The sequence below is a fragment of the Indicator indicator genome, chromosome 1, assembly GCF_027791375.1.
Source record: "Indicator indicator isolate 239-I01 chromosome 1, UM_Iind_1.1, whole genome shotgun sequence".
In the NCBI taxonomy this organism is placed as follows: domain Eukaryota; kingdom Metazoa; phylum Chordata; class Aves; order Piciformes; family Indicatoridae; genus Indicator; species Indicator indicator.
The window spans coordinates 119,611,602-119,634,069 of NC_072010.1; the positions used below are offsets into that span (position 1 = coordinate 119,611,602).

General features: G+C 44.0%; 1 protein-coding gene across 1 annotated transcript in view; it reads right to left on the reverse strand.

The window, feature by feature from the left end:
* Positions 1-6,917: 6,917 nt before the first annotated feature.
* Positions 6,918-22,468, reverse strand: part of LOC128968231 (amine oxidase [flavin-containing] A-like) — a 44,444-nt gene continuing 28,893 nt past the window's right edge. The window contains exons 6-15 of the mRNA XM_054382606.1: positions 21,202-21,343; positions 19,273-19,422; positions 17,836-17,995; positions 15,958-16,054; positions 14,370-14,423; positions 13,400-13,457; positions 12,897-12,994; positions 11,342-11,453; positions 9,792-9,854; positions 6,918-8,778 (exon numbers count right to left, since the gene is read on the reverse strand). Of these exons, the coding sequence (XP_054238581.1) occupies positions 8,623-8,778; positions 9,792-9,854; positions 11,342-11,453; positions 12,897-12,994; positions 13,400-13,457; positions 14,370-14,423; positions 15,958-16,054; positions 17,836-17,995; positions 19,273-19,422; positions 21,202-21,343 (1,090 nt within the window). The 3' untranslated portion in view covers positions 6,918-8,622. The remainder of the gene's footprint in view (positions 8,779-9,791; positions 9,855-11,341; positions 11,454-12,896; positions 12,995-13,399; positions 13,458-14,369; positions 14,424-15,957; positions 16,055-17,835; positions 17,996-19,272; positions 19,423-21,201; positions 21,344-22,468) is intronic.

The window sequence follows — 22,468 nt, forward strand, 5'->3', positions numbered from 1 at the left end:
AGATGTTTCTCCAGCTTCCACTTGCCAATTCAGCCTGAAGTGGAACAAGAATATTAAACTGAACTTGAAACTATGTTATTCCCTCATTATGTGTTTATGAACTGGAGTGTGGCCAGGGTGCTTTTTCAGAGGTTGCATATTTAAGCCGATGCCTCTGCTTTGTCAAGGGAAACACCCTTCTTGGAGGAGGGGAGAGTTCAGGTGCAATTAGGATCTGTGCTCACACTTTTCTTCCAGCTCCTTTATGCTGCCAAGCAGCAGAGAAGACTCGAGCTGCCCTTCAGAGGAAGTCTTGCAGTGTTGGCAGAGAGGTTGCAGGGGGGTGGTGTGCAGCAGCCATTCCGTTGCCCTGACTTCTGCCAGGGACTGCCTACGGCCGGGAAGCAGAGGTCACAGGGATGGAGCTCGCCTTTCTCTGCTTCCTCCTGTGTGGCCTTATTGGAACTTGGAGACGTGTGAGAACCGGGACTTAAATCTGGGGGCTTTGCTTTAGCGTGCTTCCATTCCAGAGTTCGATATTTTGGGTACGCGACAGGAGGTAAGCACCAGTGCGGAAAGACCCACCGAGATTTTTTGGTAAATCAAAGTGCAAGGTTGCTCCTGCAACGCTTTTGTTTGCGAGGTGGGAAATTGCTGCTGCGCTGTAGCCAGAAGATGGCAGCCCCGAGCCCCGCTGCGCCCTGCTGCGGTGCCGGCCGTGCTCCAGCACAGCTGGCTGCAGCTGGTGTCTGCCAACACCTGTCCCCCCTCCAGATGCTAGGCTCTGCCTATTTTAACTCAGCCAGACATCCTGGATTGAACCAACGTTTTGATCGAAATCAAAACTCTTCATCAAGAAGCATAGTGATAGGACAAGGGGTGATGGTTTTAAACTGAAAGAGGTAGATTTAGGTTAGATAAAAGGAAGAAATTCTTTGTGGTGAGGGTGGAGAGACACTGGAACAGGTTGCTCAGAGAGGTTGTGGATGCCATATCCCTGGAAGTGTTCAAGGCCAGGCTGGATGGGATTTTGAGTAACCTGGACTCGTGGAAGGTGTCCCTCCCTATCCATGGTGTCCGGGTTGGAACTAGATGACCTTTCAGGTTCCTTCCAACCCAACCCAACCCATTTTATCATTCTGTGATTTTATGATGGCAGGCTATCATCCAAGGAGTTTTCAAGTGAATGACCTGGCCATGAAAGTCCAAATGAAGAAGTACTCAAGAAGTAATTATGTTCTTTGGTTTTAACCTTGCCTTGAGTGGGAGCTGTCTTGTGGCAGTGGAGCTTACAGTTAGGTTTCATAGAGGAAGAGTAACAGTGATAAGACAGAGATGGCAAATTATGTTTGTTGTATATTGTCTGTGCTTGGTAAATTCATAGGCAGTTGAAACACTTCCTTGTGTGTGATGTGTTCATGGTTATAGGCTGTAGCACATTGCATCTCCTGGGACCCCTGGAAGAGGCAAAGGGCAGCTTTAATAAGGCACTTCTGATCTCCTCTGGCACCCAGCATCACTCTGCTAAGCTTCCCATTCCTTTCATAAGTAATGTGCTCTTGCTTGAGAAACTTTTATTCCCTGCTGCTTCCATGTGTGATGGGTTATTCTCTCTGTGCTAGATAGCTTGAGGAAAACAAAACAAAACAAAGCAAAGCAAAACAAAATTAAAAAACCCAACAACAAAGAGAGCAAGAAACAGGTAACAGAAACTGGGAAGCCAAGCACTACAAGTAAAGAGCAGAGCAGGAATTGCAACTGGATCCTGAAGCATTGATTGCCAAGTACAGGAGCTGAGTGGGAAAAGTTACAGCTCACTAACACAGAGCACATTTAATTTCCCCTACTGGATTTACACCAAGGTGAAATTTGCTTTCTCTCTGTGTGCGTGTGTGGAAAATAATTGTTGCAGTGAACATTTACAAAGCAAAATTTCTTGTTTCCAACTGCTCCAAAGAGCAACAGACCAAAAGGAAAAGAACACCACCAACTGAATTCATGTTCCCACATAAGAGGACTCTCTGGATTTGTCCTTTTTTTTTTTTTTTTTTTTTTTTTGATGCCACTGTCTGGAACTGGAAGGTGAGCTCTGTGCAAAGAACATAAGACTAATCCCCAGGTTCTTCCTGGAGTAGTTTCTGGCTGGAGAAAGCCCTCACTGTCAGGCAGCAGAACATGGTCACCATAGAACTACAGATGGGAAACCTTCCCATTACAGCCTGTCAGACTGTGCAGCATTGACACATGCCCTTGGATGATAATTTATATTCAAATACATAATGGTAACTTGTCCTGCTGGTTGAGGGTGTGTTTGATCCTGGGAAAAGAGATCAAGTCTGAAAGGGGGATCTGGATCAAACATGGACTGGGAGGTATTGTTGGTGAACAAGTATCAAGAGATCAGGTGCACGCTGTACCCACTTGCTTGCCCAGAGTGGATTTTGAGGCTGGATGCCGGGTGAATCTGGTTAGATCTCCCTCCCCCTTGTCCCATGTGAGGAGTAAGGCTGAAACAACACTCTCTGACCTGAAGGACATTCATGTCCACTGCACCAAAGCATGCAGCCCCTCTAACCCAGTGCTTCATCCTTGTGGTGGTAGCCCCTTCACAGACCTCTCACGTGGTGGATTTCCAATTAGAGGAGGGGTTTGGGTTGTCAGCACCCACGCTGGGCATTTTGGAGGTTGTGTGATGGCCAGATGATATGGGAAGGAAAGCTGCACTGGGATAATGGCGCAAAAAAAACCATCCAGCAACTCTACTCCCACACCCCTTGCCTGTCCAGCTCCTGGTGGACCAGCAGCCTGTCACTTTCAGGGTCCTCATCCCAGTAAGGCTGCTTGATGGCAGAGAGGGTGTGGGATGCATGAGAGTCTCACAGGAGTGTTTATTTCCATCCCTATTGCTGATTTCCATGGCTCTCAAAGGTGTTGAAAGGCTAATTATGTGACATGCTGTGAGGGGCTTGGGCACAAGTGCTGTGGTACCTGTAAGCAAACCCAGCATTTTAACTGAACAAGAGGCAGGGTCTCTCACATGCATCATCTCTGCTCATTTATTTCAGACTGCCTGATCTCTTTGCTCTGTGGTGCTTCTTATTTTGCTGCTAGTATGGAAGAACAGGTTTTTGGGTTCCTCCTTTCTCCCTGCTGCTCCTCCTGCCAGTGCTTGCTCTGCTCTTTGCTTTATTTCCAAGCAATAAGCAGCATAATTTTCACTTGAGTCTTGCCCATTTCCCAGGTATGTCAATGCAGTTCAGTTCCAACCCTGCTACTGATGGCTTTAGTGTGAACCTTGGCTTCTCTCATTTCACCCCTCACTTTGAGAGGACAGCCATGTCTGCCAAGGGAGTCCATGGCTCTTTCTTCAACAACTAGGGCACTGAGCATCCCTGGTTAGGGAAGGTGTCCAGCTGTGTCCAGCTCTGTGGCCCCCAACACAAGAGATACATGGCCCTGCTGGAGCAGGTCCAGAGGAGGGCTACAAAGATGGTCATAGGGCTAGAGCACCTCTCCTATGAAGACAGACTGAGAGAAATGGGGCTTTTCAGCCTAGAGAAAAGGGTCTGGTAAGGCCTTACAGCTACATTTCAGTATCTGAAGGGGATTTACAGGAAGGCTGGGGAAGGACTGTCTAGAAGGGCTTGTAACAATAGGACAAGGGGCAATGGTTTTAAACTGGAGCAGGGTAGATTTAGGTTGGATATAAGGAAGAAGTTCTTTACAATGAGAGTGGCAAAACACTGGAACAGGTTGCCAAGGGATGTAGTTGAGTCTGAAGACAAGATTAGACTTGATGGCTGCCCTGGGCAGCCCATCCTAGTTGGAGGTGTCCCTGCTCATGGCAGGGAGCATGGACAAGATGGCCTTTGAGGTTCCCTTCCAACCTGATGCAACCTGTGAATCTGTGAAGGTTACCACAGATTTTCCCACTCCATGGCCTGAGTGAGTACCCCAGTGAAAAAAAGGTGTTTCCATCGTGCTTCACTCTCATGGTTTTAATACCAGGAGCAGCTTGTTTGGAGACTTGTCAGTGGTGATAAAGTTTGTCCCATTCTGTTTCAAAATTGGTTTAAGAAGGATGCCTGGCTGTTTAATATTTAAGCTAAATGTTTAATGTTTAAACAGGGAAATTGTTCTGATTGTCAGGAAGGGTATTAAAGCAGGATGGAAACTGGTCTATAATCTCTGACAAATGCTGCCCTTGCTCTGCAGCAGTCTGGTGCCTGGGAGCTGCAGGGGTTTCAGAAATGCCAATTTTAATCAACCTCTTTCATTTCATTTGCTCCTTACCACTCCCACTGCAGTGAGACGTGCTTTTTTTCCCCTGCAAAGGGGGGAACATTGTACCTGGCCCTGTTTCAGACTAGTTCAGCTGAATCGAACTTGCACTTCAAAACTGAAACGACTTGCAATAGAAACGTGTGGAGAAGGTGAAAAATGAAGCTGGACAGTGCTGGCTTATCAACATATTCCACATTTGGGGGCCCTTTTGCACGTGCACACAAAAGCTGTGAAATTCAGATATCAAGTTTAATGTCAGCATAAAAATGAATGGCTCTAATTGCCACAAATAGAGATATCACAGAATCACAGAATGTTAGGGCTTGGAAGGGACCTTGAGAGATCATCCAGTCCAACCCCCTTGCCAGAGCAGGATCACCTAGACCAGATCACACAGGAACTCATCCAGGTGGGTCTTGAATATCTCCAGAGAGGGAGACACCACAGCCCCCCTGGGCAGCCTGTTCCAGTGTTCTGTCACCCTCACAGTAAAATAATTCTTCTTCCTGTTTCCATGGAACTTCCTATGCCTCAGCTTCACCCATTGCCCCTTGTCCTGTCATTGGGCATCACTGAGAAGAGCCTGGCTCCATCCTCTTGGCACTCACCCTTTACATATTTATAAACATTAATGAGGTCACCCCTCAGTCTCCTCCTCTCCAAGCTGAACAACATATAGATGAATGTTTTTTAACAGGTATGGACAGTGTTTTTCAGGTGGTGGAAATATTCCCCTGGTAGAGTGTGCAACTGTGTAGAACTGTTTTGTGGGGGTTGGGTGGGGTGTTCTGTATTTTGTAGTTGTAGAACCACAAAATGCCTGTCAGAAGCAAGCCTGTGCTTCCTCTTGCTTGGGGAGAGCCTAAGGACTCGTAGACCTGTTGTGCTTTAAAGCCTGAGGGGGGTGGATGGAAACCTGACCCCGTGGGTGGACTCTAAGGTGAGTGGGAAACCTGACACACCCTCTCCCCTCCCTTCCCATCATGTTTATTCCCTCCCATTTCCTGCCTACCCTCCATATAAGGTGGAAGCAATTTCTTCTGCCTTTTCTTTCCTGCCTCGTGGAGCTTGCTGCAGTTGTGTTGGGGTCTGCATACCAGGGAATCTGTTGCTGTCCAACCTGGTTCTGTATATACCTGTATATATTTATATCTCTCTTTCCCTAATACCTCTAGACCTTCCTCTTCTCTAAATACATTTTATTTTTTGTAAAAACTACTTTCTTATCTTCTAATTTCTGTTCAGGTCTTTTGTTTACCCTTCTACTTTCCATGCCTACCTTTTCCCTATAGAGGGAGTGGGAGGGGGAAGGGGGAGGACATATTTTCTGTTCTATTGGGTTTTTGCCCTGGAAACTCAAATGGCAACAAGACCTTAGGTACTTACTATGGCTGTGCCAAGCTACACGCATCAGGCAGTCCTAGTACACAGCAATCCCTGCTCTGGCTGGAGCTGGGGAGAACAAGAGTCATCAGGAAGCCCTCAAGTCAAGCAGCAATTCAGGTTAGTCACTTTCCCCCTATTTTTCTATAGGCAGATGCTAAGCTAACCTATCAAATGGCCTGTCAAAAAAAAAAACCCACCCAAACCTTTAAACATTTAATATTAAAGCTTAGTATGTTCAAAATTCAGCCTTGCTGCTTCCTACTGAGACCACTCTCTCCTTCACAGTGAGAGCAATTTGAAGTACCTGTGTAAGTTCAAGGTAGATGGTCAAACTGAAGCTGAAAATGTAGACAGCCTTATAAATAATCTGTTCATGTCTTTTTACCCCAGAGAAGCCAGATCCTCACACAGAATGGCTGTGAACAATGAACAAAGTAGCTCAAGAGACCTGTACTGTTTGTGCAACCTTTTCTGTGTGGTGCTTAACACCAGGAGCATGAGCACCTGCTCCCATCTCATGACAAAGGGCTGCCTGAAGCACTCCTTTTCCTTGGACATGGCTTCTGGTTTGGAGCCCACCAGCACTTAGGCTGAGGTTAGTCTGCACTTAAGAGTGTGAGGGGTCTGGAACACAAATCCTACAAGGAGAGGCTGAGGGAGCTGGGACTGTTTAGCCTGGAGAAGAGGAGGCTCAGGGGTGACCTCATTGCTGTCTACAACTACCTGAGGGGAGGTTGTAGCCAGGTGGGGGTTGGTCTCTTCTCCCAGGCAACCAGCAGCAGAACAAGAGAACACAGTCTCAAGCTGTGCCAGGGGAGGTATAGGCTGGATATTAGGAGGAAGTTCTTCACAGAGAGAGTGATTGCCCATTGGAATGGGCTGCTCAGGGAGTCACCATCACTGGAGACGTTCAAGAGAAGACTGGATGAGGCACTTAGTGCCATGGAATAGTTGATTGCTTAGGGCTGGGTGATAGGTTGGACTGGATGATCTTGGAGGTCTCTTCCAACCTGGTTGATTCTATGATTCTAAGTGAGAGAACATACAAACGTTGTTGAAGCAGAGAACAGAAGTGATGTCATCTTGAGGAGGTAGGTGTTTCTGTTGGCATATCCATTGGGATCCTATCGAGGAGAACACCAGTTTGGTGGCTGCTGCACGTGACAAGCTGAGTGATTTAACCCAGGAGACAAACACCATCTTCCATAAACTCACAAAAAAAATGGCACAAGAAAAAAATCTGAAGAAAAGTTTATAGAAGAGCTCCTCTTATTAAGGTTTCAGAATTATTGAAAGGCACATTTCACCCACGTTGAATGACAGCTGAGTTCATGGATACAGACAATTCTCGCGTTTCGTGGCAAAAAAGAAGACTGCATAATGATGGTACATTGTCAGTTAAACATTAAAGTGATTAAGTCTGTCATGTACATAGTAAGAGTGGAACAGGCAGATGCAGCCAATTACTGTAATTTACAAGGCAGTAATTCAAGCCCTAAATGTACTTCTCCTTTTTGAAGGAAGGGGGTAAGGATTATGAGCAAAACAAGGGGCAGCAAATTGACAGGGAGCCAGGAAGTTGCTGCTCTTCAGAAAATAACAGCTAGCACCTGCTGCAGGCCAGAGGGGCTTTAACTTTACAAATTGATTTTACTTCACTCTAACAGCAAGTGCCTGGGCTGGATCAGATGCTCTTGGGCTGTGGAGTAACTGAGAGCCATGTGTATTGGGTTTAAGAATTTGGATGTCCTTTCCATGGAGTTGAAAGTCCTCCAAGTACCAGAAAGGTGCAAGGAGGTGAACCAGAAAGTGTAATTTTTTGTTATTTCATTCCCATCAGCCTGCATCTCCCTTCCCTATACGAACTGGCTGTAGAGTCAGTTTCTCTCTCTTCTCCCAGACAAACCTTATCTCTTGTGGGGGTGGTTTGTGGCCTGGCTTTGGCCTTGGCAGAGCTAAATTTTACTGTGCCATTCGGGCTTGGGTAGGGAGGTATGGGGAAGGGAGGGCTTTGAGACCTGGGGAATTGAGGGCTGGTTGCAGGGGAGGTTTTGGAAGGTGATGGTGTAGTGAGGTTTTGAAGAAGCCCAGGCTGGAGAGCTGGGCTGAATATGAATTGTTGGGTACTTTTGTATGTTTTTTGTATTGTTGTATACAGTTGTGAATAGTACTCCCATTTAAATTTCCAATTCTTTCCAGCCCTGTGGGGGGTGTTTTCTTTTGCCCCTTTGGGGAGGGGTAGAGCAGCTGTCTGCACCCTAAAACTACAGCCCCATGCCACGGCCGTGCCACACTGACACAGGCACTGGGCAGAACAGAAAAGCACAGATGTTGGCTCGGTAGCAGGCAGGATAAAGTCCACTCACGCTTCCTCTCTCACCATTTACTGAGCTGCTTCATGCTAATTAGCTCTTTTCATCCAGCTCACAGTCAAGTTTCACGTTGCGATGATTAATAATTAATCAAATGCATTTGGAAATTAATTTGGCAATTCCACGTCTGATTGGCATGCTAATCTTTTCTGTGCAGTGGGGATGCTATGGGAATAACTTCAGACAGTCTGAGCTGCTAACTGAGGTGAATACAGAAGGGCATTTATTACCTTGTGCGGTGCAAAAATAAAGTGGCAAGTTGAAACGAAGGAATTCTCCCAGACCTCTTTGCCTTTTGGGAAAGGTGTGATTTGCATTTTTGCCTTGGCTGTCTGAGGAATATACCATTGATATCAGCAGGTCCAATCAAAACAAATGGACAAGGAAAAGGCAAATTGGAAAAAAACACCCCCCACAGTTGATTTATTTCTGTTTAGCTGGTAGCAACTGCGGGTGCTTTGATGAATTAATTATAGTGCTAAGAAGAAAAATCACAAGAACAGCTTTTGCCCTTTCCAGCTGTCCATGCTTCTGTCCAAAAATAACACTCCTCTGGTAAAAGTGAAGATGCTGCAGCTTCTGCTGGACACGTGGTCTTCACTTAGTTCCGAATTGGTAGTCCCTTTTTATAAGCAAACAGCCCCACAGCAGCCACAGAGGTGAAACACATGGTACAGCTAAGCAGGCACAGCATCCCTGGCACAGATGGCAGGTTCCTCTCCCAGAAGCTGGTGGTGAATGGTTTGGCTGGAACATCCTGGGGGAGAAAGGAGATGGTGCTACTGCAGGGTCTCCCTCACCATGTGAGTGGGGGAGTGCCACTGTGGGACTGACAAACATCCCTCACTTGGCTGAGGAGATCACAGGGTTTCCCAATGACCAGAAAGGGGGTGTGAAACTTGTGTTTTTGTCATCCTGAACAGCCACAGGACAGTGGAGATAGAGTTACTTGTGACTGGAAGGAAGTTATATTTGGCTTAAAACCATGGGACTGGGCAGAACTAGGCTGATCTCCTGCATATTGTAGTCTCCCAGGCTCCGAGATATTTGTCTCTGGCTCTTGCCATCCACCCCACAGACAGAGCGTGGTAGTTTCAGGCTGTGCCTGGAAAACTTTCCACAGATTCTGAGCAGAAAAGTAGTAGAATGTAAATAAGTTACCACTGGATGTAAAAAGGAAAATAATGATAAGGTCTAAATAGTCCCATTGGCCTGATATCTACCATATACTACTCTCTCTCCTTTCAGCTTCCTTTATTCTGGCAGGTACTAGCTACTGCTTCTGCTGGCTTGCTGACCTTGACTTCATTTCTTTGTTGTGGTTAAGTACTAACAAGAGACTCTCTGCTCTTTCTCTTGTCCTGTGTACAGGTGGAGGGAAGGGAGCAGGGAGGGGGAAACTGTTGGTAGCCCCCTGATTTTATCCAGGGGGGGTTCTCATGCTGTTTACAAATTGTAAATATATGTAAATATTGTATATTTTGTACATATTCATTGCATTTCATGTTTCTAGATTGTAGCTGTGCTGGTAAATATAGCTTCATTTGCCTTCAACTGAGCTGGCCTGGCAAATTTTATGTTGGGGAGAATTTCAACCCACCACAACAGAGGTAACAGTATTTCTCAGGTGAGTCAAAAAAAAATAAATACCATCAGCATGTGAGGTAAGCAAAACGTCACCAGGGGACAGTCCCTATAGGAATTGCCAAAACAGGGATTGTAGCCTGGCTGAGGGGTACATGTCTGACCAGGTGAGAAAGTCTGGCTTACCTTTGACTCTGGCTCTGGCATCCAAATTTCATTCTCTGAGATCTTCCCCATACGGTGCAATACCTGGAAGAAATATTTATTTGTGCCATGTGAGAAAAAAATTAATCCCCCCACACTACTTTCAGTTTTGGAAAAGCAGAGCAAGGTGACATGGATAAAGGAGATAACTATGACTAGCTGAAAGTGCCTTGGACCAGAAAATGTGTAGTGATTTCTGTTTGTATCAGCAAAGAAAAGAAGGAGGCAGTTTGGGGAGTTTGTGTAAATATATTATAGCTGCTCATCAAGTGGTCGTGTGCCTAACCAGGATAAAAGGACAGTTTCACAGAGTCATTGGTAAAAAGCAGGACCTCACTCAGAAATCCACATGAACTACAGCATCTCCAAAAGATTATTTTAGATTTTTTTTTCCCTGAGTCTAAGTAAAAAAAAAAAAAAAAAACCACACCACTTTTCCACATGACAGTGTGAGAAATAGCAAGGTGAGGTTACTGCCACATGTTGGGGACGTGAAGCCTGTTAGCAGCGATGCTTCTTGGATCACACACTAGAAAGAGGAGAGAGAGACAACTCTGGGGCTTTCAAAACACATAATTAAGAAGTTCTCTCCTGGCTATTCAGGCAGTACAAAGCTCATTGAGGATTCTTCTTGAGGATAAACTGATTGTAACAATCATGGCAGTTCTCAGGGGCAAATGAAGGTCTCCAGAAGGAGACAGCTAACTGTCTTTGTAACTACTGCTCAAAGGCATGGAGAAAAAAGAAGATAAATTAGATGACCTGAAACAGCACAGGTAATGAGGATTATAAGGTGAATATGGCATTCAGTCAAATGGAAGGAAAGGGATGATTCTTCCCTTAAATAAATGCTGTGGCTCTGCCATACAGCAGTTGTCATTGTAAAGAATACCCTTTAATGTTCTTTTTTGCTTTCCCTCCCTCCAGACTACTGTAAAGGGATTTCACTGGGACTGGGAACACAGCCCAGTGCATGTCACTCTGAGGAGATTTAGATGTTATCAGAGCTGCCTATTACAAATTCATAAAGCTGAGCTAAGGGTACTCTCTCATAAAGGGAGAAGCAGAAGGGATAGATCAAAAATGAGAACAATACTCAGATTTCCAGATTGCTGCACAGGAAAGAGCTGTGAGCATTTGTAATGACTTAAATAATTTTTAAAACATACAGTGATTAATTTGTTAGAAACTCTGGTAGTATATCTAAGGGCAGCATCAGGTTGGAAGGTTTTTCCCTCTAGACATGAGGTGTATGGCATGAGCTCCATTTGAACTCTCCAGTGCAGCATCATTTTGCATGAAGTTTTGATTTGGGTGAGATTCTTGGCTTCACTTTATTCAATAAAAAAATGAACTGAAGTTTAGAATACATTTTTTAAAAGGCTTTGGTTCATACCCTTTCCTTCCCCATCAGTTCTAGGAGTGTCTGCAGAATTACAGGGTGTGATGCATGAAATCAGACCCTCCATGCTGTACTTAATCCTTTCTGATCTTTTTAATAGAGATGTTGAAAACAAACCAATGGTCTCTACCTCTCTGGCTGCTCTCTCTCCTGCCTGTACAGCCCCCTCCATGTATCCACTCCATTGGGTAGCTGTCTCCGTGCCAGCAAAGTAGATTCTGCCAACAGGCTGGCGAATGGTCCTTCAAAACAAATGGAGAATGTCAGATGTCAAGTAACAGGAAGGCCATGATCCTTCTAAAAGCTATTTATGGGCTTTGATGGAGCACTTCAGTTCTTCAGAATTGCTGCAGAGCATGGTGCAGTGAGCTGTCCCTGCAGGACCACCTACTTGCTTCTGAACACAAAACAAGATCTGAGAGAGTGGAAATGTAAGGCATAAATCAGCGCTCCCAAATTTCCATGGAAAATAATGTGAGTCTTATTTTAGTGTGGGGGTAAGGGATAATCCTAACAGCCTCTAGAAATGCAGATGACAGATTTATGTCTTCTGGATGGGAGAACCATTGCTATCCTGTCATTACAATAGGATGTGAATGATGTTTTTGCAGTGATGGGTCACTAACCCTGACTTCTCTCTGGAGGTTGGACTTGCCTGGCTGCAAGTCTTACCAAAAAGGGATGGCAGCTGAAGGCCTCAGCATTCACTGAGTTGTGTTCACCCCATAGGTTGAACACATATAAACCAGCCTTTCAGCCACCTAAAGCTGCATGTATGCCAGTCAACCCACCCAGAGGTAATGAAGCCCCTTTCCCATAGAGAAATATGCTTGCTTTAAGAGCTCCCGTCCAACCCCTGATTAGGTTTTCCTCATTGACCTGACACCAGCTTCCCCAGGTCCAAGGTCTCTCTCATTACTACACAACTGTTCCAACAAATTACAGTAGGAGAGTCTGTGCACAGGATTTTTTTCCTACTTGCATGCTAGCACAGAGGCAGGGTGTAGCTCCATGATGGACATGTTAAAGAGATCATGGTGAGATGTGCTACATGGTTTGTTTGGTCTTTGGCTATGGATACAGGATTTGTCTGGTTGTTCCTATTACATGCTGACTGGTGCCTTCCATCTGCTTTTCAGTGATAGAACATGTATATTAATCAGTATTATCTAACATGTTCCTTTAGAAACACAGCAGTTCTGCATGGGGAGGGCATGGGAGGCTTTGCTGGGTGGGAAAAAATGGTGAGTTTTCATGTAGGGTTTTGTGCCTTCCCCTTGTGATGTGTTTCAGTGGGCTTCACTAGAGCATGGTGCTCACCTACACAGTCAATTGGAGACTCTTCATCTGTCCAACATGTGTGCCTGTGAGGTCTTAGAAAGCACTAAGGGACCTACTGTCATTACTGTGTAGAGGCAAATACTGTTGGTAACCTAGCAGGGAAAAGTTTCTTGACTCTAGCATGTCTCTTTGTGATTGTGCTTTGTTTCCTTGAAAGTCATAAGAGAAACTCAGCTTTTTACTAAAGTCTGTACCAAGATCCTTGCCAGTTGGGAAGTAGGGAGCAGGAAGAAAGTTGGAGTTCCCCCAAAACGCTACATGTGCCTTAAGTTTTTTGCATAAGGTGCTGCATTGTCCATGAGCTAAGAAATGTAAATTAGAAAGCAAAATGTTCTCTGGATTACCTTCCATAAGAATGCATTATGCCTGGTGGGTAGTAGGCAGTGTAACAACCCCCTGAATATTGCTCCATGTTCCAGTTCATTTCTTCATAATGTACAGGCTGTAAGTATTAGCAAATAACAGAGTGTGAAACTGTGGCAGAGAAAATGGAAATAAATAACAAATTTCCTTTGAAGAGGGGAAAAAAAACAGGCTAAAGAGTGCCATGTCATCTGGCTAATGCTACCCATCTGTGCAAAACAAATCTTTGCACTTGTGTGGAAGTACTAGCCTCCCATGGGGAAATGACAGGACAAATAAAGCCTTCTCTTTCTTTCATGTAAAGAATGAGATTGGCAGCTCTTTTCTTCCTGTACTAGATGCTGCTGCCCTCCTCTTGGGAATACAGGTTGTATGGCACAACCTGCAACACATTTAGGTACCAGGGATTTTGGCTTCATCTTCCAAAACAAAGAAGTAACATCACCTCTACAGCAGAGGTGAAAAATAGGCATTCATTTCTTACATGTAAAGCCTCTTCCATTCCCATTGCCTTGGCATAACTCTCACAGATCTTCTTCTTCCTACATGCAAATAAAATCAGTCAGGAAAAAAAAAAAAAGGTGGAAAAGTCCCTCTTAGCTATTGCTCTTCTTATAAAGAAATCACATTTACTGCAATACATTGTAAAGAAAGGTGGGTTTGGCTTTATTTCTAACTCTGATTTCAAGTTCTCAGCTTAACATGCATATTTAAATGCTGATGCCTAAATATGGCAATCAAGATGGACCCAGGAAATGGGAAATGAAGGTTGATTTTGGCACTGAGCTCTGAGAAAAAGTAAATCCTTGTAGTTATTTTAGGATGCAGAGCCCATCCGTTCTCATGTTCACTGAGGTAAGACCAGTAGAAAAGCAATATAGAACAACAACATCCCTACAGTTTTCCTGTAGCTGACAACAAAACATGAGCTGGAGAATATCACTCATACTCCTAAGCAGAACTCCTCTTTCACTTGCACATGTACAAAAAAAAAAATCACATTTAGAAAGTGGTTTGTTTATTTCACAGACTAATGCAGAAATCAGACTGTTGTCATCACAGAGGTTTAAAAATGTTATCACCCAGTTTGAATGTGAAGGACATCCAAAACTAGGTATGTCAGGGTTCCACATATCCCTGGGTGAAGCCTCATTCAGCAGAGATAAAGTGTAGGAATGTCTTGAGAAAAATCTCAGTTCGGACAGAGACACAGAGCTGATAAGTCATAACATGGAAGAATGGGCAGGACATGGAAACTCAGAGAAATCCATAACTGCATGGATATTAGCATTAGTGTCTGGCCTTTCTATACTAAAAACTCAATTTTTGCCCCAGTTTCCAATACTGGTAGTTGCATTGAGCATGCGTATACACAAATCCATGGACATATTCATGTGGGAGAGCATCCCAGAGGACTGACTTCCTTCTGAAATACTTAGTTTCTGAACTCTTACCTCTCTTCCTTACTGAGATGGGCCAGCCTTACAGCCTTTCTGGCAAGGATGAAACTGAAAAGAAAAATAGGGCATATAAATATCATGCAGTGTCAGCAACCCAGCTGAGTCACAAGCTCTTGCTTGATATGAGTAAAAAAATAAGAGCAAAGCATTTGAGCAGTATGTAATGGTTTGCCAGTTTTTCATCATACCTCATCAGTTAACAATTACAGGTCACACAGGTGAAAAGGTCTATGCAGGGTAGCAGTCTCAGTTAACTGAAAGTATGTGCATGCCTAGGGGAAAGGCACAGAGGACTGCCTAACAGCTACCAGATGAGAAAGTTTGGGACTGCAAGTGTGTTTTCAAAGTTGCCTCATTTTGCTCTGTGAAAATGAACTCTCCATCCCCACTGATTCAAGACAGCAAAGTTATACCCAAAGTGGGCAGAGAGGACACTGTCCAGAAAACTAGCCTGCACTATCTACCCTCTTATACTTTAGGAGTGAGACCCTGAGTTTTCTTGAGGTTTGGAAGTCTCACAGACAACTGGCCATAGCACTGCCACCTCAGTTGGTGTTAGTGATGGGAGCTTTCACCTCTGACAAGCACTGAACAGTCTCATGGACCAGTCATGTAAGAACTGGGATTAATATTTATTCATCTTGAAGGACACAGATTTGGTGATTATTTCATCTGACCTTAGTGAAGATACCCAGGGGATGAAGTGTGTTCCTTCAGTCTTTTAGAAAGTTGCATAAATCCACAAGGAGAAAGCAGGAAACTGCTGTATGGGTTTTGGAAAGGGCTTACTGCTCTCAGGTCCTGGAAGATTTTTAAGCCTTGAACATGCCCATAAACACATAGAATTCAGAAGAAGTGGCAACCTTTCCTTGCCAGACACTTAAGGATTAGTTACCTGACATTTATATTGGCCTTTTGGAGCAGTCAATTTCGATTACAGCAGAAACATTTGTAAAGATTGTTTGTTCATACTGATTTAACCTATTTGAAAAGCCAGTGGATGCTGTTACATATTTTTTCATCTGTTTGTCCAAACTACAACTTTTTTACTTGGCAGTTTCTTCAGAATCTTGGTTTCCTCACTGCACAGCTGCTTCTTGCTTAACCTCCAGGTAATGTTCATTGCTCTGCCTCAGCTCAAGTGGGGAGAGAGGGCAAATGAGGATTTCTTGGACAATAGCATTTTTGTTTTGGTCCAGGTGCTAAATACAAGGCCTGATATAAGTTGAATACAGGCTCACAAAGCTAAGTAAGAAAAGGCATTATTTCTAAATCTACTCCACAGCAAAGAAACCTCACAACCATTGACTGAATGTTTAAAAGGAACTAAGGCTGAATTCGGCAACCACTTCCCAAGCATCTCCTCTGCTTCAGGCCATTTGTAGCAGAAGCATCACCTAAAAGCTTATATGGACTGGAGAGAAACAAGAGGCTTGTCAGAAGTGCTCTCCTCCATCTGTAAGGATTGTGGGAATGGGCACCACTGATGTGACCTGGCCATTTCCTCTCCTCCTCCTACTTCCACTCCTTCATACAAAACTAAATACACATCTGTAAGTATGGGTTAGAAGAAGCTCTTAACCCCATAATTGCAGGGAAAGATCCATCAGGTTTTGTGTCATCTAGGGTTATTCCAATTGGAGAGTCTTCATCTTCAATGATAAAGCAACCACAATAACCTGAGGAGGAAAAAAAGAAAAAAAGTAACTGGCAGGGAAACTTGCTGATGATCATGGTTTCTGATAAAAATGAACAAAGAAAATTATCCATAAAAGGAATTGTACAGAAATTCCTTCATCACCAATAATGCTTACATGTCTGAAGTGTTTCTGCAACTGCCTCTCTACTCTTTGCCTTCCAACCCTGAGAAATTCTGTACACTGACTTATAAAAGTCTTATTTAAATTCCATTATTACTTAACAAGGAATTTTTGTGAATTGTTGCAAGTCCCTTTGGCTTTCTCTACTGGGGGCAATAAACATTAAAAATAAATGGATTTAGAAATAACCATGATGGTCCATTCCAAGAGTAACTTTGGCCAGAACAACAGCAGCAGCAACAAAATTCAGTGTGATTACCACTGGTCACTGCAGGCTCAAATTTACACCTTGTATTGATTTTGCTAATGGTAAGGCTGTCAGGAATCATGGTGTCCCACAACAGCAGTGCAGTAGAAATATGGACCATCTAATCTGGTATCACATCAATACATGTTTCAGATGAGCACACAAAAAAATTCCATGTAGATAACAATGTATAAGCCTGCTTACACTTCTTTCTAATCCCAATGGCCAGTTTATGCCATGTAAAATGATATTCTTTTGAGTAAGAAGCATTCTCACCCAGTGCAACTCTCAGCACTGTTGCACAGGAAGCAGAAACTAATCTGTTCATACAAATAGCTCTGGAAATGGTATCACTTGGAGCTGAGACACACATGATGTTGCAGCATATGGTAAAAATAACCCCCAGTCAAACAAAGAGCTATCTCAGTTCTCTGAGGTTTCAAGTCTGTAGAACAGAGGATTAAAAACAGGGAAGGGTCTTGCTTACACCTTAAGCTCTCCTTGTCATCTGCTGTCTGTTCTCTTTGCCTGCTTAACCCTGTCCTTAAAGGGGAGGAGGAACCACCTGCTCCAGCAGAGTTACTACTTCTACGCATTGCAGGTTCCAGCAATGCTTTCCAGGGAATCCTTATTTGTTCTCACAGTTGTCCCTCCTCAGCTAGCAAGATTCAGGATCCTCTTTGGGTCTGGACTCACCTCTGAGACATGGCACGTGCTCATTCTTGGAGGAAGAGCTCTCCTTTCTAAGGAGCATATTATTTTTCACTTTCCTGTCTGTTTGGTTTTGGGGGTTTTGGACATTTAATTCCCCCTTGGATATATTCCAAGGGTGAACTGTCTCCATTTTTGGGCTCCCCACTTCAAGAAATACAGGGATCTGCTGGAGAGAGTCCAATGCAGAGCTACAAGGATGATTGCAGGACTTGAACATCTTTCCTATGGAGAAAGACTAAGAGGCCTGGGGCTGTTTAGTCTTAAGAAGAGAAGGCTAAGAGGGGATCTTACCAACATCTATAAATATCTGAGGGGTGGGTGTCAGGATGAAGGTGCCAGTCTCTTTTGGTGGTGCTCAGTGACAGGACAAGGAACAACAGGTACAAGCTAGAATACAGGAGGCCCTACCTCGACACAAGGAGAAACTTTACACTGAGGGAGATGGAGCACTGGAATAGGCTGCCCAAGGAGGTTGTGGAGTCTCCTTCTCTGGAGACTTTCAAAACATGCCTGGATGTGTTCCTCTGCAGCCTGCCTTAGGTGATCCTGCTTTGGCAGGGGGGTTGGACTCCATGGTCTCTGGAGGTCCCTCCCAACCCTAACATTCTGTGATTCAGTGATATTCCCTGATAGACAGCAGAGCTTTAAAATTCACATAGCATGGATCTTCCCCACATACCCTTCCTCTCCCAGAAGGCTTCCTTGTAGTACACCATGCATTTTATGACACAGCCCATGGGCAAACGCTGAATTAACTCATTTCTCCTTGGTGGCAGTTCTGGTTTGTAATGAATCTTCGTTGTCAGGATGGGGGGGATAGCACTGATCAGGTATTTGCCCTGAAACATAAAACAGTCAGTACAGACAAGGTGAAGCTTCTTGCTGAGCCTGCCCCACAGGACACATTTGAAAGACGACTGTTAACAGCTTTCCCACACCTGACTTTGCTGCTTGGCTTTCCCACACAGATATTTCCAGGTGATCAAAATAATTGTGCCATTTGAGAAAAAGAACCTGGGAAAAAAACATGTTGGTTTGTGGTTACTTGATTTTTGACAGCTTTCTGGACACTACAGAACCAGAGCTGAAACTTGGCTGGAGAAAAGTGGGAAAATGGAACAAGACAGATCTCATGGCATAGCTCTAACTGCTTTTTATTATCCTCGGGAAAATATGACCTGCATTTGTCTAAACCTGTTACTTAAAAAATGAATCACTTTTGTGCATGTTCACAGGACACTACTACTTCAGGATAAGCAACGATGATGGTTTCAGCTTTCCTGAACAAGCTCCATCCCTCTCACAGATACTGTGTCTGACTGGAGTGATGAAAGATGCTCAGCTTCAGGGTTCAGAGTGACACTATGCTGCTGTTCTCAGGCTCTCTTGTGCTGGTGGGGCTGCTGAGGACAGGAAACCCATGCCCTCTGACTTGGCTATTACTCAGCCAGCATGGAAGGAGAAGCCAGTGTTTTAATGCATGGTTTAAAAAAGCTCTGGGGAGGGAAGAGAATCCTGCCTCCAGGACATCCTTAGACTGTCTTCTCTGACAAAAAGCCCCTTCCCCTTCTGCTGGCTTTCTCTCAACATCCTCCAAACGCTGCCACCAGTGAGACAAGGATCTTGCAGACCATGACAGTCCTGCATGAACCTGCATGGCACGCTGGGCTCTGCAGCCATAAGGGAGCTGCTGCCTTGAGGGTGCCACTATGGGAAATAATGTACTGATGGAGCATTTCACAGCATGACTGCACAGAGGCAAAATCTTACAAAAGGCATTTAAAATACCTTTTGTTGTTGTTGTTCTTCAAACAACCTATTTAGATATGAACAGCAACATTATTTTTCCTTTCTTTGAAATGGTCTCAATGCAGACTTAAGTTTAAAAATATACAAACACAGAAAACATTAAGGTAGGAAAGGCAGAGTAATGCCAGAAACTATCTAGCAAGACCCAGCCATAAATAAATCTGTAATGCAGGCTTCACAGAGTATCAAGGCAGTCCAAGAAATAGACACACACGAATGGGTACTTCCTGATTACATCTGGCTAAGAGCTACAGTAGATGTATTCCCCCACTAAATGCATGGTCTACTTTTACTCTGATCAAATTACCTCATATATCTCATGGTTTAGAGTCTCCACAATGACATTATCACCTGTCTGATCAATACAGACCACAGGTCTCTCTAGTTTAACTCTGTCTTTGAGGCGTTCCATTATTTTCTCCGATATCTGACCAGAACCCCCTTTAAACTTCCTCTCCTAAAAAAACAAACAGAAAAGAAACACAAATAAAAAATCATCAGCATTAATCACAATGACATTGAATACAACCTCTGCTTAAAATCAAGGAACTCCAGGCTAAATCTGCAAGCCCTAAGGGTGCATAAAGAGGCCCAGACTTTCAGAAGTGTAAAGGCATAAACCTGAGTGTCAGTGGAGACTGCTGTCTGAACCACTTAATGGTTTCCTCAATTAGCTGGATTAAAGACTCTTGAAACCTCAAGAACAAACATATATAATGCAGGTATTCCAATTAGTATAAAAAGAAGTTTTGAGTATTTTACCCATCACTGTGCTACCAGTACCCTCATGTGTGACAGACACCAACTCGCATTTTTACAGTGAAAGCCTGCACCAGCTCAGAAGGAACACAGATCTTTAGCAAGGTCTGGCCTTGAGTGCAGCAGGCAATGAGCTTTATCTGTCTGTGGGAAGATATAAAGACACTGCTGTCTGGATAAAAGCACAATCTGTGACACACACTTCCTTGCAACGTCTGTGCAAAGGCTCAGGGGAAGCACTTTCCCTCTCTCATCTACCAGCTGCTTGTGTTATATCAAGCAGCTCACTGTTACACATAAGATGTAGGTACTGGCAGGGAGGAAAGGATCCACAAAGTCTTATGCTGAAAGCCTGAAACTGATGCCTGAAGAAATTTTATAAGGCTTGTCATGGCTGCTCATTCAGAACCCCCTTGTGGTTTTGCTCAATTGATTTTGACTGGGATAAGGGGAGGTGGAAGGATGGCAGAAACCAAGATGGCTTGCCCCATCCAGACACAAAGCTCTTCCCAGGCTATTTGTCACCTTTTCACATGTCTTGTTTAGCTATGAGTACCTGGGGATTCAATTTATTTTTAACTCTTACTGCAACATCTAGCATTTGCTGACATGTGACAGCAAATGTGGTTGAGGGGCTTTGGTGGAGGAAGTCTCCTAGGTCATGCTCCTATCTCAGGGCAGCTTTGTTACATCCTTCCTGAGACATGCTTCTCTACTTTTACCCCAATGGATAGATGTTGATGGAGACTTCACATCCTTCCAGGCAACTTTCCTTAATGTCTCCATATGCCAGCACACTTGGAACAGCATGATACTGTCCTTACTTTTGCTGTCAGTGGCTTAAGTTTGAAATGCTGTGTCTGCTTTATGCAGCTGCATGAACTGCAGTAGAAGGGTGCCCATATACCACATCCAAATGACTTTGAAAGGCTCCTCTCCCCTTTTCTGAAACTTCACTCAGAGCAATCACATCCAAACCATGATGTCCTGCAGGCAACTAGGCACCTACCATGACCAAGGAAAGAAGCAGTCTGAAGTAGCTCATAACACGTGCTGTCATGTGAACTGTCCCAAGAAGGAAGGGCCTTTTGCTATCTACTTCCAACTCTTATCATTAGAGGCTTCAACACCAAAAAAAACCCCAAAAAGTATTTCACTCTGAAGGGCACTTACTTTGAACTTGTGAAAGCATTCAAATGTGCTAAGTGAACCCCAAAAAGCAACAAACCAGAAACAATAGGACTGTGCTGAAGTGAATGCAGGAAAACCAAACTGATTAAATTGTCCCAATTTATCCCAGTGGATATATTGTATAGAGTCAGCCAAGAGTGCTGTTCCACCCCTTGAGAACAGGATTGTCTCCAGTTCTCTTAGTGTTTCATCCTCTTTGCATTAACTGCAGGGCTGTGATGGGCGCAGCACTCCATTTGCTCTTTGCAATTACAAGAAAGGAGGAAGAATATGAGAAATTTTGTACCTGGCCCCCATTGGTGACAGAGAAAATCCTGTCTGTGCCCCCACACAGCCTCACGTACCACAGGAACCAGAGAGCGGAGACTTCATGAGGCTCAGACGTGACGTTGATATTCACAAATAAGGTGGCATATTCTTTAACAGCTCTGCAGGAGACACAGAAGCAGAAGCAGGCAGTGAGTAAACGTGGCTTCCTGACTGCTTTCAGGATTCTCTTTGTTGTTTGCAACAAGGGCTGCTTTCCCAACATCAGAAAAGCCAAGGCGATTTATATCTGTGTCATTTTTCGGTCTATAGTGAGACTGTTTCAATGGGTTTATATCAGCACCTGCCTCCTTCCCAAAGCATTTACCCATTTAGTTTGAAATCCCACTGATTTTACCTCAGTTATTTCTTTAAATAGTTTCCCAGCTGCTATTTCTCTCATCAGAACAAATGTTTCCTCAGCAGGAGAATGCATTTGGTAAGCAAGCAGTGAAACTCTTCTGCATTTCTCCTTCATGGGGAGGTCAACAGACTAATCATTTCCAAGGTTTGATGGGTCCCAAAGGACTCAGCTAGCCACTTGGTCAAAATATTCCCCATCTCCCATGTAACTCTGCTGCCCAGACCTTCTGTGAAACAAGAATCAGACATGGTAAATAACCCAGAGGAACCAAACTGGCAATCATTGCCATAACTGTAATGAGAGAGTCACCTGTCCACCACACTAAGTCCTCTGAACATAAACAGAGTTACAGCAGTAGGAAATGAGGATCTGGCTGCTCATATTTCTTTCATTTGTGGCTACAGGTTGCTAAAAGAATTGAGATTACTTGCGTAGAAGTTAAAACTTCTGTGACTAGGAAGAAGTTTCATAGAACAACAGATTTATAATCACCTGCTAAAGGAAAGGACTGTGCAAATTATCTAGGCTGAAATACATAACTTCTAAACCTCATGTCCCTGGGTATGAAGCCCAGTCACCTCTGTGTCATTAGCCAGAATATGAAAACATCCTGCATACAAGAACCCTCTACCACAATCCTGAAAGCACCTAAACAGCTGTAGCTGGTTCAGGCTTGAGAGAGAGCCTCCAGGATCAGTAGATGCTGATCTGTGGCACACGTCAAACAAATCTTCTACAATCTTGACCCAAGCCATACAGAAATCACTGTGGAAGAGCTTTAGTGTTTAGGGTACTACAGTTTTTAACTGTGCTTAGAAAAATCTGATTTGTCTTGAAGGTCTAAAATGGCTTTTTACTGAGTTTTTGAATGTGTTTCAGCTGA